Source organism: Rhagoletis zephyria, unplaced genomic scaffold (assembly GCF_001687245.7).
Source record: "Rhagoletis zephyria isolate East Lansing unplaced genomic scaffold, Rhagoletis_zephyria_1.1 Rzeph_scaffold_03613, whole genome shotgun sequence".
NCBI classification, from domain to species: Eukaryota; Metazoa; Arthropoda; class Insecta; order Diptera; family Tephritidae; genus Rhagoletis; species Rhagoletis zephyria.
This window is the reverse complement of record NW_016160696.1, coordinates 22,665-40,220: the sequence shown is the minus strand read 5'-3', so window position 1 is coordinate 40,220 and position 17,556 is coordinate 22,665. Positions and strand designations below refer to the sequence as shown.

The window sequence follows — 17,556 nt, the reverse complement described above, 5'->3', positions numbered from 1 at the left end:
CCTTTGTTTAAGTTCATGGCATCCTATGCCTTAATCTCCACTTATTCCTTTATACCAATACGAATGCACATTAGGGTGGTCCAAAAATGTATGGGAGAAAAGTAAAATCGGAAATTTAATGCTCTCACCCCCTAGGATTGTTCTATACCGAAAAAAGTATACCCCTGTTTTTTTATTTTAAAATCAAAATATATTTAGACGTCGCTCAAAGCGCTTAAAGTTTCCCATGTATTTTGTATGGGGAAAAAATACTTTTCGTAGAAATAGCATAGAATCCATGAAAATCAAAATTTTTCATTCTGAAGACTCTGCTTCTCTTCAGAGGACTTCAGAGAATACGGCCCAATTGTTTATTTAAACATTTTTCAATTTTAACTATTTTTCTTTTTTTCTTTTGTATATTTCTTTTTGTATATTTGATTTTTTTTTGGAATATTTCGGAGACCCTTAAAAAATAGTTAAAACTAAAAAATGTTTAAATAAACAATTAGGCATTATTCTCTGAAGTCTTCTGAAGAGAAGCAGAGTTTTCAGATTTACAAATTTGGATTTTCATGGATTCTATGCCATTTCTACGAAAAGTCTTTTTTTCACCATACAAAATACATGGGAAAATTTAAGCGCTTTGAGCGTCCTCTAAATATATTTTGATCTTAAAATAAAAAACAGGGGTATACTTTTTTTCGGTATAGAACAATCCTAGGGGGTGAGAGCATTAAATTTCCGACTTTACTTTTTTTTTTGGACCACCCTAATGCACATACATATGCAAATACAAGTACACTCTGCCACATAGACAGTAAGCTTTAAATCGCATTATGTTCATTGGTGAATAAACGGAAAAACAAAAAACACACGCAAATGAAATGGCCAACGACTGGCACAGTGTTAATTGTGTTGTTGTATTTATTTTTTTTTATTGTTAAGCCAAGCTGATTGTTGTCATTATAATCACCAACATCAGCCGCTTTAATTACAGCAGAAAACAAGATAAAATACCAACGGCAACAACAATAACAAAACAATGTAGGATAAACGAAAAAACACGCATCCAGGAAAAGCGACTTAAAATGATGGCAGATGAGATGCCAAGAAAAAAATTCAAGAAAAAAATAACAATCAAAATGGTTGAGTATTCAACGAAAAGAGAAATGACAGATTATTTATAAATTCATATTTTTCTCTTTTGTAGTAAATAAACAAAAGCAAAGTTGGGTGTGGACGTTTGTGGAGTGCCACATTTCTTGGTAGTATTTTGTTTGATAAAGGCACATTTAACGTTAGTTAGAAAAGTTCAAGCGCCTTAGAATATGCTACAGGTATTTTTAGCATCAAAAAGGAAATGGAATTTCTTTGTTGGCGATGCTATTTCGAAGAGATTCACATTTGACATACATAGATGCTCCTTTACTCATTTCCGGTTCACATTTCTTAATTTATTTCTACGCCAAAATCTTAGAATCTTTTGGAACGCTTAGAATCTTAGGGAAACATATTTTTAACGCAAAAATGCTGCTATGTCGCTAATAAAGAGCCTCATGGTAGAACACAGTCCGCTCTGAATGATTTTTTTGAAATGTAATGATGGCGTGCGCTTAGAAATGATGGATTTTTAGCGTGTTAAGTAATTTGAATAGCCACTATGCCGCCCACGAAAATTGAAATTAGGGTGAGAAAATAAAGAAAAATGTCGCCCCGAAAAGTGGATTATAAATAATCAATATCCTTGAACCTTTTATGACATCGATAATCCTCCATTCTACGGAGTCATTTATTTCACTGATGTAAAACAAGAATCTGGACTCAATGGGCTTTACTTCGTGAGAAATTTTAGAATTGCAGTTAAAAAAATTTATTTGGAAATTATTTATCTAACTAGAAGCAAATACACACATAACTCTTTCCCTCACATGAATTCGCCCACGACGCAGCCTATTTTAATTTAATTAGTGACCTCATTGATTTTTAGAATGATTCGAGTGCACATTATTTTCGAAGGTTGTCTAGCAGGACAATTCTGGCAACTGTCTTTCAACTGTTTGGTAAGACAACTGTCAATTCGAGTTACTTTCTTGAAAACTCTTTATTGTCTTTCGAAAGACTAATTAAAAGATGTTCTAACCAGGTCTTAGCGTTATGCCGTTAGCCTTTTAGCAATAAATTTTTTTTAAATTAAATTAATTTAAACATATATATATGTTTATATTTTTATTTATTTTTCTTTATTAAATTTTCCTTGTTTTAGAAATAAAAAGAGTTTTCTTAATTGACTTTAATTTTTAATAACTATTGTTTACTTTTTTCATTTAAATCCTGATCATTTATGTATACATTTGTCTATATCTATCTCGATTCGTTTTGGCTGTTACAAACAACCGTTATGTGAACAAAATTAATATACCCTTGTGCACAAGTGCGCTCGGGTATAAAAATAGGGCTACACTTTTTTGGGTATAGATTAATCTTAGGGGATGAGAGCATACAAATTCCGACTTTACTCTTACACATGAACTTTTTGACCTACATATTCAATAACCTAAGCAGGAAGGACCAAGCTATATCCGCCAGATTACCCAGAAGGTCGAAGACCTAGCAAAATATTGTGGAGTATTAGCAGCGTCTATACTCTCCTAAAACAGCGCAACCCGACGGATGATAACCTGAACGCGTTCGAATCAGGAACAATCGACAGTCGAGAAACCATGCTGGTGAAAGAAAACCAGGTGAAACCTGAGGCTAAATCAACCTCCAGCACAATAAATAAAACACAGTTCTCAGGGTTGAAGGCGCCTAAAGGCAGGATGGGAGAATAATGGAAATACTTAGGATCTGGAGGTTTTGGCAATAGAACCCACTGGCTCTGTTGCAAATGCTTTGGGAGTATACCAACATCCATAAGTAGGCGAGGTGAGACTTTGATCTGCTTTCTAATACAAAGGAATTAAGTTCAGCTACATAAGTAAAAGCAAGGAGGCCCCTGTGGAGTAGTGGTTAGAAGTGGGTATTACCATTCCACAGGGCCTGGGATTGAGCTCAGTTCTCGACTAACATCAAAAACAAAAGTAAATAAAAATTTGTTTTCTGCTATGAGAAGCATATTCTCTTAAAAAGAAAGCCGTTCGGAGTCGTCGAAAAATGTAAGTTGCTCACTTTTGTGTGAAGGAGAAGCTCGGCAAAACACAAACATATTACGTACCCGCAAATTTATAAATAGAAGCAACGTATGTATGTACGGACATCGTCGAGTAAGGTTCTTAATTTAACAATTTTTTGTGATCACGCCCATACCGGTTTTTTGTTGCTGCCAAGGAGCCAACAAAGGATACTTCCTCTAGAAACTCCAGACAAATAAACTGGGCATGTTTGAAGTAGTTGGTTGAGTCCTTTTAGGTTGACCAGAAATGCAAGGAATCTGGAACGGATGAACAATTTGTTGTCTGAAACTCTGCACGACATACACATGCAAGTAGAGCCATTACAAGAATGATAGAATATAAGTTTGCGAGCTGAGAGCAACCGGGTGTGACGTCAGAAAAGTGAGAGAATGAGAGAGTAAATAATCAGTTGAAAAACATGAGAAAGAAGCGAACAAGTGGTGCAAAATTGTGATGTAAAAGCTTAAACAGACGGCAACGTTGATCGGCATTAACTGGGACTTAATCCGGATTAACTGCAGTTAATTCCCGAGTTGATCCGAATCAACGCTGCCGTATGTTTAAGCTCCGAATCTCTTATTTTCAAAGATTATTTAATCTACAAAAACGCTATTTGTAATTAAAGAAAATCTTTTGGCAGGCGACAGCTCTAACGATACTGGAAGATCTGGAAAGTCTCGAGCAATAGTTCTACTTATAGCCGTGTGACTCATCTAACATAATGTCAATTTACTGTAGATATTAAATTTCTAAACTTGTATTTCATTGGATGTATTTTTTATGTGTTTGTTTGTTGTAGTCTAAAATTTGAATTTAAAGTTTCAGAGATCAAACTTTTTTTTAGTAAAATAAAGAATGGGACTATTATATTTTTCAATAACTTTCTTTCGAAAAATTTAGAGTTATACGAAAATGTGTCCAAAATTTACACCCAAATTCTGTAAAATATGCAGATGGCTTTAAATGCTTCATGAATCGAAAATTTTTATGAATATGTCACTTAATAACTAAAGATTTTAAATCTATTTATTTTTCATGAATAAAGCAATTTGAGTTACAAATTTTTTGGTAAAACTTTTACTGTTCTTTTTTTTGTAATTTAAAATTCGTAACAAGTAGTATCTCAAAAAAATCGTTTTTAATTTAAACGAAAGTTCTAAAAAATCTAGTTTAAACAAAAATACACTACAAAAAATATTTTACTTAAAAATTTGGAACAGCAGATGTTTAGTGCAAATTTAATACAAATACTTTTGGTACAAAGTTTAGTATCAGAGTTTTTCAGAACAACGTTTAGAACAAAAACTTTTTGTAAACAAATAATTACTAACACTTTTTAATGCAAAGTTTAGTACAAAAATTATTTAGTCCAACGTTTACTGAGAACTTTTGATAAAATGTTTAGTACAAAACCGTTTTAACACAAAGTTTAGTGCAAATACTTTTTAGTCAAAATTTCTTATTTTTACGAAGTAGTATTTAATAATTTTGTTTAATTTCAATACATTTAACATTAAATTTAGGGCAGTACTAAAGCTTTTTGTACAAAATTGTTGTTAAAAATTTTAGACAACATTTCCGTAGGTTTTAGTACTTAATGGAGAGAACTAAATTTTTTAGATATCTAAGAAATATATTTAGAAAATTTAGTTTTCACGATTAAGTACTAAAAACTACTGAAATTTGTAAAAAATTTTTAACAAAAAAAAATTTATTTATTTCAACTAAGAAATAAAAATAATTTTTACAATTTTAAAGTTTAAAAAAAAAAAGAGTGCTAAATAGTTAGGCAAGTTGGTAGTTTCACATTTCTTTGGGCCAACATTTTAGTACTCTTTCTTTTTAGCTGTCTAATCTAAATCAAACCTTTAATTTTTAAGGGCGTAACTTGTAAGAGTAACAAATATAAAAGCGAATCAAATTTGTAGCTTCCTCATTTCCAGACATAAAATACCGCCTACCACTTTGAGCCAAGTGCTATTTTGACAGAAAAATTGGCACGCAGGTCATTAATTTTCATGTCCGAATTTGATGATAAGAAGAAAACACTAAAAATCATGTTAGCAAAGATATGATCACAAAAAAAGGCCATCCAAAAGCTTGGCTAACTAATGAAAGTAATTTGTTGAGCGCCTTGAAGTGGCAGTTTCAAACACATACATAAGTATGTGTATATGTGTATGTAATTCAGCGACGCTTGCCACATGCATAATTGGCATTTATATGCATTATGTGCTAATGCTGCTACAGCAGTGGCGATTTAGCGATATGTGGTAGTGTTGATGATGATGAGAATGATGATAAGAGCGTTGATGTTCATTACAGATTGCTGATTGTCATGTGTCAAGTAAGTGACTGCTGGTTGAGTGACTTGGCCAAACTGTTGGTCCGATACCAAAAGCTAAGCTGGCTGCCACCCATCCATGACTGAATGACAGACTGACTAGCTGTCAAATAGCTAAAATGCTAGTCATTAATGCCAAGGCAAATTGAGATCATGACTGTAAGTATGTATTTATGTAGCTATAGGGATGGTCGAAATTGATGTTCTGAAGTACACTAAACGTAACACTAGGACATCGCAAATGCAAGAGGTGAAGAATATAAGTTAACTTTGATACCACGTCCGCGTAAATTCATTTTATAACGAAAGGTCAAGCGTCTTCAGATTTTTTATCAATCATTCTTGCATCTACACCGGCTATCTTTGACTTCTTGAGTTTGATAACACACAAAGTAATACTAATTTGTTAAGGGTTTACTGTACTCAGGATCCATTATAAACATTGTCCATTACTTCAGCTCTGAGATCAGCTTATGAATACTTCTTGCCAGCAAGTAATTTAGATGAGAAGACGTTGAGAGTATTCGAGGGAAATATTCTTTGTAAGATCTATGGCCTTAGTTGCGCGGTACCCTGATTCGCGAAGCGAATTGAATATTTTCTTTGTCAATGAATGAGTCGAGTAACTCTTTTGAGAATTGCTGACAATTTGTATGAGGCCATGTTTTTGGTCTCTGATCGCAACCAGAAAAGTGATTCCTCCGCGGTCCTTGTCCATGCACCGCATGTGCATGCAAAAGCATGCAGAGTTTAGCTTCAATATACATTCCTGTACTACTTGCGTAGTGATGTGAACGGTTTCCAAGGCCTTTAGATTAACTTGGCATTCGCCAATTTAAGTACTGCAGAGACTTTGTAGACTTGGAATAAAGTGTCTGGTTACCTTATATGTATATGCCATTCAGCTTCGGTTCCATTTTCAGTCTAGGAGCAGTTGGTACAGAAATTTGTCAGCGAGCTCACGAAGATAGTGCCTGGATATTTATAATGATTCCTTGTAGAAAAATGTAACGATTTAATTTCTTTCAAAAGAGTTTTTGGGTATCAGATTGTCCTCAAGAACCGCACACAAAGGATATTTCTCTGACAACCCTGTAAACTACTCTCTGTGCCCGGTGTGTACCAAATCATAAGTACTTAATGTAGAAAGCAAGGTTTTGTAAATGATTCTACGCCAACATACTACAGAAGAGTAAGTGACGAGCGTTCTGACTACCGCTGTTTACATCAAAAATACCATAACGGATCTCCGGTAAGGACCGAAAACTTCAAGTTTTGGATTTGTCTTTAGCTTGACGCAAATTTTTCTAATCCCTTTTGTTTCTGGGGTTGTCCTATGTATAAAATTTCCGCGGAAAGACTTCGGTTTATGCCTAAAAAAATTGGAACGTTGAAACGCTTCAATTATATTTTTTACGTAAAAACTGATTAGGGTTGCTTCGTTGAGGTTGCGAAGTGCACCATTCATCAATTTTATTCATACTCCTTTGTGTTCACTATCGAACGCCACACAAGAGGTGAGAGTAACCTTGCCCTGAGTACATTTTCTTCTAGCCTCTTCAATGGTATAAGGACCATATATCCCGCCCAAAGTCAAACACTTTTCTAGATAAAGTGGAATGCGTCCCACTTATGATTGCTTCGTCCACGCCATATCTCCTGGCCGCAGGCCACCAGGGTGTAGTCTCCTGCTTCCAGCACCACTTCCTTCTGCGTAGAGCTAATTCACAGGACTTTTCACTTTGGTTGCACTGAAGGACATGCTTTTTCGACCGTGTGCTCAAGGCTCTTCATTAAGATTGGATGTCAGGCGGCTTGGCCTGAACGTTTTTGATAGCGTGTGATCATCTCGGTTTTTCTGTAAACAGTGGGAATTCGGCCAAATGATTAGGAAGTCCTAAAAACTGTCACCCCCATACCTAAACATCTTCGGATGCACATAATCTGAGCCAAGTAACACAGCACACTCCTAAGTCACTTCCCTTGATGCTATGTTCCAGCTTAGTTTGGTGGCTTTTCCCGCCGCGCTAATGAGTCACATATCTCTGCCAGCGTCAGAAATTAACCTGCTACTCGAAAAATGGATTCCTAACAGCAGCAACGACATATGTACATAGTGTAAGATCCATCAGATTTTCTGATGGCATCAGGCGCCCCCAGAACTTTCAAATAAGGCAAATTTTCCAAATTAGTGTAACTTCCTTAAACTGCAACAAAAATTCCACTTTAAAAAGTTCACTGCACCACAGGCAAGGCGTCAGGCATGATAACAATTGCATGCTTGCCAACAATGTATAATTTACTTGCAAATATATGTAAGTATAACGAAGCATAAGTGCTATGTCTATTGTAATCAAGCAGCGCGTACTATCGACCCCACCGCAATAGGTCGGCATAGGACATCGTTGTCACACTACACAGCACAGCGCTGCGGCACTAACTACTCGACTTTTAATTCAATTTCTTTGCATAATTCCTTCATATTTGCAGCACTTCTGGTACTTTTCGCAGACAAAGGAGCACACAAATCAAATACAATTGCAACGCGCGCCCACACTGCCATCAACAATTATGTACTTGCTTTCCTTTCTTCCTTCCTTCCTTCCTTCCACAACACCCACTCTCAAATATGTACTTAGGCTTTCACTCACCTGATGGCGATGCTCTTCGACTTCAAATTATTCCAACGCTGATTCATTTCATCCAGTCGACGCTGCAACATCACCGCATCCTCTTGCGAGGTGAGTGAACCCAACAGCTTGCGGCCGGTGCCATCGAGACGATCATAAACGACGCGATGCGTTTCAATTTCCGATTGTAAATCCTGTCAAAGGAGAATGAGAGGGAGAAAAAGAAAAAGATGGAAGTTAGTTTGTGTAGAATTGTAAACAGCATGGCAGGTTAAAAAAAAATACATGTATGTATGTAGATGTGTTCTTGTACAACAATAAAATGGCATACAAATACAGAAAATATTGCATAAATTTAGGCGCAACAGCGTGAATTTACAACGCTTTTGTAGTTACAAAGTCATAAAAGTGGCGGATGTTGGTGGATGTAAGTAGTTTTTGTTGTTGTTGTTAAAAACAAAAATAAAGTCAATCTACAATGTACAAATCTTGTCATTTTTTTACTGTTATTTTATGTTTTTATGTTTACATTTGCGCGCCATGTTGTGGTTGACGCGACAGCTGGAATAGATATAAGAAAAGTGGAAAATAAAATTGTCAAAATGAAAAAAAAAAATGCAAAAGTTTAACACAGTAACAAAGGTTCGCCTTGTGAAAAGTTGTAGAACGTAAAGCAAGCTGCTTTAGTTACGTATGCCGACGCTGCACCGCGACCTGGCAAATTGAATTGCGCATAAAGTTTTCAAACGAGCGCTTCAAAGACGCATATATTACGTATAGTAGAAAGCGCTTTGAGCGTTTGCAAAATATGCAAATTGCGGGTTGAATGTTGCTAGACAAATGCGAGTACTACCTACACATGAATATATTGCCGTACCTACTAACACACAAATCAGAAACATATCACCACAAATTGGCATAAAACGTACATATGTTTTTGCTTATGCACAACCCGATGTTTATATACTCAAATGGAAAAAAAATATCTAAACGAACATCGTTATATTTGAAGAGCATGTATTAATATTGATTTTGTTAGTAGAAGAAATTCAATTTAGCCAAAAAAACGGCTGCTGGGGAGACTGTACCTCGAGCCTAACTACATACAATAAAGAGGTCATGAAAGCGAAGAGAGAAAGCTTTAGAAACTTCTGCGGGAATATAACATCCAGTCCTGCAGCGCGAGACTGCATTAAGCCATAGCAAAAGATATAATAGAGACGCAACTAGCAATCAAGCTGACGGATGACACGCATCCTGCTCTCCACACACTTTCCGAATAAATCCGACCAAATCACTGAAATGTCTGTTCGACCATTTAGACCTACCTACGACTGAGGCGTTGCAAAAAAACCCTTCTAGCGAAACAGCGTCGGGTGGGCGTTGGACTCATTTGATCCGTACAAGTGGACAGGTGTGGACGGTATCTATCCGAGATTACTATAACGAGAGAGGACTTAGTTAACCCACATATAGTAGATACAGGGTGGGCCAAATAAGACCTACCAATGCTATTTTCTTTATTTTCTTTCTGCATGTTATAGTTAATCTCTTGGAAAATCATAATGGATACTTAAAGCAAGACCACCAATGATGACTGCAATACGCTATTAGGCACACAAATTGATTTCTTAGGTAATGTTTTAATGTCGGATGAAATGCATTTCCAAGCAAATAGCAGAGCAACATCCTAACTTTTGGTTCCGGCAAGATGGAGCGACTGCGCACACTGCTACGCAAACTATAGACCTGCTGCGTTAAATTGGTAGGTATTATTTGGCTCACCCTGTATAATGAAGGATAGTCTAGCCCTAGCCTAGCTCCTGCAAACGCTATCAGACAATGGAATCCGATGCAGGCGATATGCGGAGGACATAGTGATGCCTGAGTTATTAGCTTTGAAACAAACTTCAAAATAGAATTAGTGAAAAAAGCAAGCTGGACGGACACTGACATCCAGAAATTAGGCTAGCAGCTTCCGTTCAAGATCAAAGATCGCAGCTCCTATAGGCAGACTCCGTAGTATATTCCAAGCGAAGATTCACGTCATCAGTCTGTGTGCAGATATTAATCTCCAGAGAAGATATCGCAATGAAAATATCCTGATACTAAGTGATAGCCAAGCCGCACTCAAGGCTCTTCATTCTTATGAAATCAAGTCTGCACTGGTTCTTGAGTGCGTAGAAAGACTAAATGGATAAACAGCAAACAACAGGGTCTTCCTTCATGGGTCCCAGGCCACAAAGGCGTAGAGGGAAATGAAAAAGCAGACAGGCTTACAAGGGAGGCGGCAGCAACAACACCAATTGAAAGCATTGATTTACTCAATGCAAAAAGAGAAAGGAAAGAAGCAAAGTGCTACTAACGAGGCACACAGAAGCAGAAATTATCTTTTTCAATGAGGTTATTTTTCAGTAACAGCCATTTCATAATCCCAAAGATAATGATAATTACGTAGCTTAAATGTCCTATATCTGCAGTGCTAAGAAAAGTATTAAATGGTTCCAAAAAGTTTCTCTCGCGATGGGGTTGGGCGCGATTCGCAAAATGTCAATAATCAAATTCAACTTTTCGATAAAAAGGTCAAAAAAGTTAGAATATAGTCTTAACACTGTATTTATAGGCCATCTGATCTTAATGCAGTACAAATGTCTGGAAATGGAACATTTTGCTTTCAACAGGAGTACAGCGAGAAATTCGAAAAGTTGGTGAAACGAAATTGTTTCCCAGGTTTTATCTCATCGGAAAAATTGCCAAAATCTTCTTTATACTTAAACCTATCGGATTAGAGAGTTTGGGGCTTTATCCCAAGCAAACTAGGTGACATAAATAACATGACCTTGGATAATTTCAAAAAAGATTTAACGAAAACCGTGCCGCCAGCGAAAATTTTCTCAAATGTTTGAAGAAAGTCCTAAAAAATAAATTTCGTTCACTGAAACTTTTAACAATCACATAAACTTTGATAACCGGAGGAATTAAGAAAACGAAATGCATTTCGGTAGCTTGATTAATTTTGATAAGTGAATGCATTGTGATAAGTACACCCATTTCCATAAATTCTTATATCTCCATACATTTCGGTGAAGTTAAATTTCGATGAGGGGACACGTTTTTAAAACCAAATAAATTTCGATAACTCGATAAATATCGATAACTCAATAAGTTCTGGTAACTGTAAAATTTTATGTCACTATCCATTTCGAACACTATGATAAATTTCGTTACTCGACAACTCGATAAATTTCGATAACCCAAAAAAATTCGAAAAGTACTTAATCGATTAATTCCTGTAACTATAAATTTCTTAGACAACGATAAATATAGACAAATCGTGATGAATATTAAAAACTTGATATTTCAATCGCTTTTGATATCGCTATCAAATTGGACAACTATCGTGTAATTTTTTTAGTCCAAATATTTATTCTCTATTGGCTAACCCTGTCCTAAATATGAGCCAAATTGGCAAGTATNCCTGTAACTATAAATTTCTTAGACAACGATAAATATAGACAAATCGTGATCCTGATTGTGACTCAATACATTGCATTTCAAAACTTGATATTTCAATCGCTTTTGATATCGCTATCAAATTGGACAACTATCGTGTAATTTTTTTAGTCCAAATATTTATTCTCCTGTCCTAAATATGAGCCAAATTGGCAAGTATATGCAGGTTTAAGGAATATCCCGACCCCAGCGCCACCTAGCGAGTAAATTTTTGATCGATATATTTCTTGGCAGGCAATGGAAAACCTCCGAGGGTTTTTGTGCCTTGAAAATCAGCTTCTCATAAAAATAGAATCGCCGTTCGGAGTCGGCGTAAAACTGTAGGTCCCTCCGCTTTGTGTGACAACATCAAGGCGCACGCCACAAATCGGAGGAGAAGCTCGGCCAAACACTAACATATGTGTTAGCGCCAATCTATTATTATTATTATATTTCTTTTCAAAGTGTTGACATATGCTTCAAGTATAAACCAAATCGGTCTAGCGGTTTAGTATTTTAGCGATATAATACAACGAAATTTTGAAATCGTGACTTCTAAGCTTTTATAATTTTTTGGGAGCAACAACAAAAAGTTTTGATTTTTTTTACGAAAAACCTTTCAAACAAAAGTTCCAAAATTGTGCTTTTTACAGAATCGAAATCGGTTCAGCCGTTTGGTCCGGCATCGCGGTAATACGATTTTCGTATATATTGATTTTTGAGATCTCCACGGATATGTATGTATATATAAAGTCGAGAATTGGAGTATTAATGAATAGTTTTAGGTAGGAATAGCTTAACAAATAGAAAAAATTTATGACACCCCTTTATACATACATATGTACGTATGTATGCACATTTTTTTTTCAGAGGAGGAAGCATCGAAAGCCTTAACCCCGTCACCCCCCTTTGAGTTTATATTGTGACAGTGTACCCCACCCATGTTGGGTCTGCTAAACGTCACCCACCTTCGCTTATGTCGAGGTCATTCATGCGTATATATACCTTGCCATAGATAAAGTTCGTAGGACATATCGGCGCTTGTTTTCCGTCTCACGTAGCAGCTTATGTATCTTCGCAATTATGTTGCAGACGGCTGTCCACACACTTTCGGAGGTGAGCATGATGTCTACCATATTTTGCGGAAGCGGCGTTGTATTTGTCAGATCCGCTAGTTCTGTTCTAAGGGCGTTGAAGCGCGGGCAGCTGAAGACCACGTGGCACGTATCTTCTGCTACGTTACATATTAGGCAAAGCGGCGAGTTGTCGTGTCCAAATCGGTGCAGGTAGCTTCGGTATATGCCGTTAGCTGGAAATTTACTTATCCATGCGTACGACTTACCCATTTTACAAGGTTTGGAATCAGGGTGTACGTCAACCTTCCCTTGGTGCTTCTTTCCCATCCCTCTTGCCATTTTTGAATGGATACGGTTCTTTGTTCTTTAATAGAAGCAGCTTTAGTGTCTGTTTCCGTGCTGCTTTCCCTTCGCATTATGATACGCGCGGATTCTTCAGCCTGAATCGAAATCGGTACCATACCAGCAACCACCATTGCCACTTCCGCTGATGCCGATGTTGGAAATGTATTCTGCGTGTTCGCCAAAGTTTAGTCTATCGTCTAGTGTCACACCCAAGTAGCGCATTTGCCTTTTTGATAGTATTAGGTGCTTACCCACCGTGAAAGATGATGTTTCTACCTTCANACCCACCTTCGCTTATGTCGAGGTCATTCATGCGTATATATACCTTGCCATAGATAAAGTTCGTAGGACATATCGGCGCTTGTTTTCCGTCTCACGTAGCAGCTTATGTATCTTCGCAATTATGTTGCAGACGGCTGTCCACACACTTTCGGAGGTGAGCATGATGTCTACCATATTTTGCGGAAGCGGCGTTGTATTTGTCAGATCCGCTAGTTCTGTTCTAAGGGCGTTGAAGCGCGGGCAGCTGAAGACCACGTGGCACGTATCTTCTGCTACGTTACATATTAGGCAAAGCGGCGAGTTGTCGTGTCCAAATCGGTGCAGGTAGCTTCGGTATATGCCGTAGCCTGTCAGGAACTGCGTCAGCTGGAAATTTACTTATCCATGCGTACGACTTACCCATTTTACAAGGTTTGGAATCAGGGTGTACGTCAACCTTCCCTTGGTGCTTCTTTCCCATCCCTCTTGCCATTTTTGAATGGATACGGTTCTTTGTTCTTTAATAGAAGCAGCTTTAGTGTCTGTTTCCGTGCTGCTTTCCCTTCGCATTATGATACGCGCGGATTCTTCAGCCTGAATCGAAATCGGTACCATACCAGCAACCACCATTGCCACTTCCGCTGATGCCGATGTTGGAAATGTATTCTGCGTGTTCGCCAAAGTTTAGTCTATCGTCTAGTGTCACATCCAAGTAGCGCATTTGCTGTTTTGATAGTATTAGGTGCTTACGCACCGTGAAAGATGATGTTTCTACCTTCTTGCGGCTGCTTTTCAAAACCGCTTCAGTCTTCTCCTCAGCTAGTGAAAGGCCCATCTTTTTTAGCCAGTCGATTATGATGGCGATTGCTACGTTACCTTTGTTCTCTGGTTGCTGTTTGTGTTTCACTACGATCACCAATATGAAGGTAGAAACATCATCTTTCACGGTGGGTAAGCACCTAATACTATCAAAAAGGCAAATGCGCTACTTGGGTGTGACACTAGACGATAGACTAAACTTTGGCGAACACGCAGAATACATTTCCAACATCGGCATCAGCGGAAGTGGCAATGGTGGTTGCTGGTATGGTACCGATTTCGATTCAGGCTGAAGAATCCGCGCGTATCATAATGCGAAGGGAAAGCAGCACGGAAACAGACACTAAAGCTGCTTCTATTAAAGAACAAAGAACCGTATCCATTCAAAAATGGCAAGAGGGATGGGAAAGAAGCACCAAGGGAAGGTTGACGTACACCCTGATTCCAAACCTTGTAAAATGGGTAAGTCGTACGCATGGATAAGTAAATTTCCAGCTAACGGCATATACCGAAGCTACCTGCACCGATTTGGACACGACAACTCGCCGCTTTGCCTAATATGTAACGTAGCAGAAGATACGTGCCACGTGGTCTTCAGCTGCCCGCGCTTCAACGCCCTTAGAACAGAACTAGCGGATCTGACAAATACAACGCCGCTTCCGCAAAATATGGTAGACATCATGCTCACCTCCGAAAGTGTGTGGACAGCCGTCTGCAACATAATTGCGAAGATACATAAGCTGCTACGTGAGACGGAAAACAAGCGCCGATATGTCCTACGAACTTTATCTATGGCAAGGTATATATACGCATGAATGACCTCGACATAAGCGAAGGTGGGTGACGTTTAGCAGACCCAACATGGGTGGGGTACACTGTCACAATATAAACTCAAAGGGGGGTGACGGGGTTAAGGCTTTCGATGCTTCCTCCTCTGAAAAAAAAATGTGCATACATACGTACATATGTATGTATAAAGGGGTGTCATAAATTTTTTCTATTTGTTAAGCTATTCCTACCTAAAACTATTCATTAATACTCCAATTCTCGACTTTATATATACATACATATCCGTGGAGATCTCAAAAATCAATATATACGAAAATCGTATTACCGCGATGCCGGACCAAACGGCTGAACCGATTTCGATTCTGTAAAAAGCACAATTTTGGAACTTTTGTTTGAAAGGTTTTTCGTAAAAAAAATCAAAACTTTTTGTTGTTGCTCCCAAAAAATTATAAAAGCTTAGAAGTCACGATTTCAAAATTTCGTTGTATTATATCGCTAAAATACTAAACCGCTAGACCGATTTGGTTTATACTTGAAGCATATGTCAACACTTTGAAAAGAAATATAATAATAATAATAGATTGGCGCTAACACATATGTTAGTGTTTGGCCGAGCTTCTCCTCCGATTTGTGGCGTGCGCCTTGATGTTGTCACACAAAGCGGAGGGACCTACAGTTTTACGCCGACTCCGAACGGCGATTCTATTTTTATGAGAAGCTGATTTTCAAGGCACAAAAACCCTCGGAGGTTTTCCATTGCCTGCCAAGAAATATATCGATCAAAAATTTACTCGCTAGGTGGCGCTGGGGTCGGGATATTCCTTAAACCTGCATTTACTTGCCAATTTGGCTCATATTTAGGACAGGTTTAGCCAATAGAGAATAAATATTTGGACTAAAAAAATTACACGATAGTTGTCCAATTTGATAGCGATATCAAAAGCGATTGAAATATCAAGTTTTGAAATGCAATGTATTGAGTCACAATCAGGATCACGATTTGTCTATATTTATCGTTGTCTAAGAAATTTATAGTTACAGGAATTAATCGATTAAGTACTTTTCGAATTTTTTTGGGTTATCGAAATTTATCGAGTTGTCGAGTAACGAAATTTATCATAGTGTTCGAAATGGATAGTGACATAAAATTTTACAGTTACCAGAACTTATTGAGTTATCGATATTTATCGAGTTATCGAAATTTATTTGGTTTTAAAAACGTGTCCCCTCATCGAAATTTAACTTCACCGAAATGTATGGAGATATAAGAATTTATGGAAATGGGTGTACTTATCACAATGCATTCACTTATCAAAATTAATCAAGCTACCGAAATGCATTTCGTTTTCTTAATTCCTCCGGTTATCAAAGTTTATGTGATTGTTACAAGTTTTAGTGAACGAAATTTATTTTGCAGGACTTTCTTCAAACATTTGAGAAAATTTTCGCTGGCGGCACGGTTTTCGTTAAATCTTTTTTGAAATTATCCAAGGTCATGTTATTTATGTCACCTAGTTTGCTTGGGATAAAGCCCCAAACTCTCTAATCCGATAGGTTTAAGTATAAAGAAGATTTTGGCAATTTTTCCGATGAGATAAAACCTGGGAAACAATTTCGTTTCACCAACTTTTCGAATTTCTCGCTGTACTCCTGTTGAAAGCAAAATGTTCCATTTCCAGACATTTGTACTGCATTAAGATCAGATGGCCTATAAATACAGTGTTAAGACTATATTCTAACTTTTTTGACCTTTTTATCGAAAAGTTGAATTTGATTATTGACATTTTGCGAATCGCGCCCAACCCCATCGCGAGAGAAACTTTTTGGAACCATTTAATACTTTTCTTAGCACTGCAGATATAGGACATTTAAGCTACGTAATTATCATTATCTTTGGGATTATGAAATGGCTGTTACTGAAAAATAACCTCATTGAAAAAGATAATTTCTGCTTCTGTGTGCCTCGTTAGTAGCACTTTGCTTCTTTCCTTTCTCTTTTTGCATTGAGTAAATCAATGCTTTCAATTGGTGTTGTTGCTGCCGCCTCCCTTGTAAGCCTGTCTGCTTTTTCATTTCCCTCTACGCCTTTGTGGCCTGGGACCCATGAAGGAAGACCCTGTTGTTTGCTGTTTATCCATTTAGTCTTTCTACGCACTCAAGAACCAGTGCAGACTTGATTTCATAAGAATGAAGAGCCTTGAGTGCGGCTTGGCTATCACTTAGTATCAGGATATTTTCATTGCGATATCTTCTCTGGAGATTAATATCTGCACACAGACTGATGACGTGAATCTTCGCTTGGAATATACTACGGAGTCTGCCTATAGGAGCTGCGATCTTTGATCTTGAACGGAAGCTGCTAGCCTAATTTCTGGATGTCAGTGTCCGTCCAGCTTGCTTTTTTCACTAATTCTATTTTGAAGTTTGTTTCAAAGCTAATAACTCAGGCATCACTATGTCCTCCGCATATCGCCTGCATCGGATTCCATTGTCTGATAGCGTTTGCGGGAGCTAGGCTAGGGCTAGACTATCCTTCATTATACAGGGTGAGCCAAATAATACCTACCAATTTAACGCAGCAGGTCTATAGTTTGCGTAGCAGTGTGCGCAGTCGCTCCATCTTGCCGGAACCAAAAGTTAGGATG

The 17,556-nt window shown here is 37.6% G+C and overlaps 1 protein-coding gene across 1 annotated transcript in view; it reads right to left on the bottom strand.

Annotated features, from left to right (window-relative positions):
* LOC108369325 (dystrophin-like) overlaps positions 1–17,556 on the bottom strand; it is a gene marked incomplete at its 3' end in the record, with an annotated part of 53,676 nt that overhangs the window by 16,296 nt on the left and 19,824 nt on the right. Inside the window, 1 exon segment of the mRNA XM_017624416.1 lies at positions 8,151–8,323. Coding sequence (XP_017479905.1) covers positions 8,151–8,323 — 173 coding nt within the window.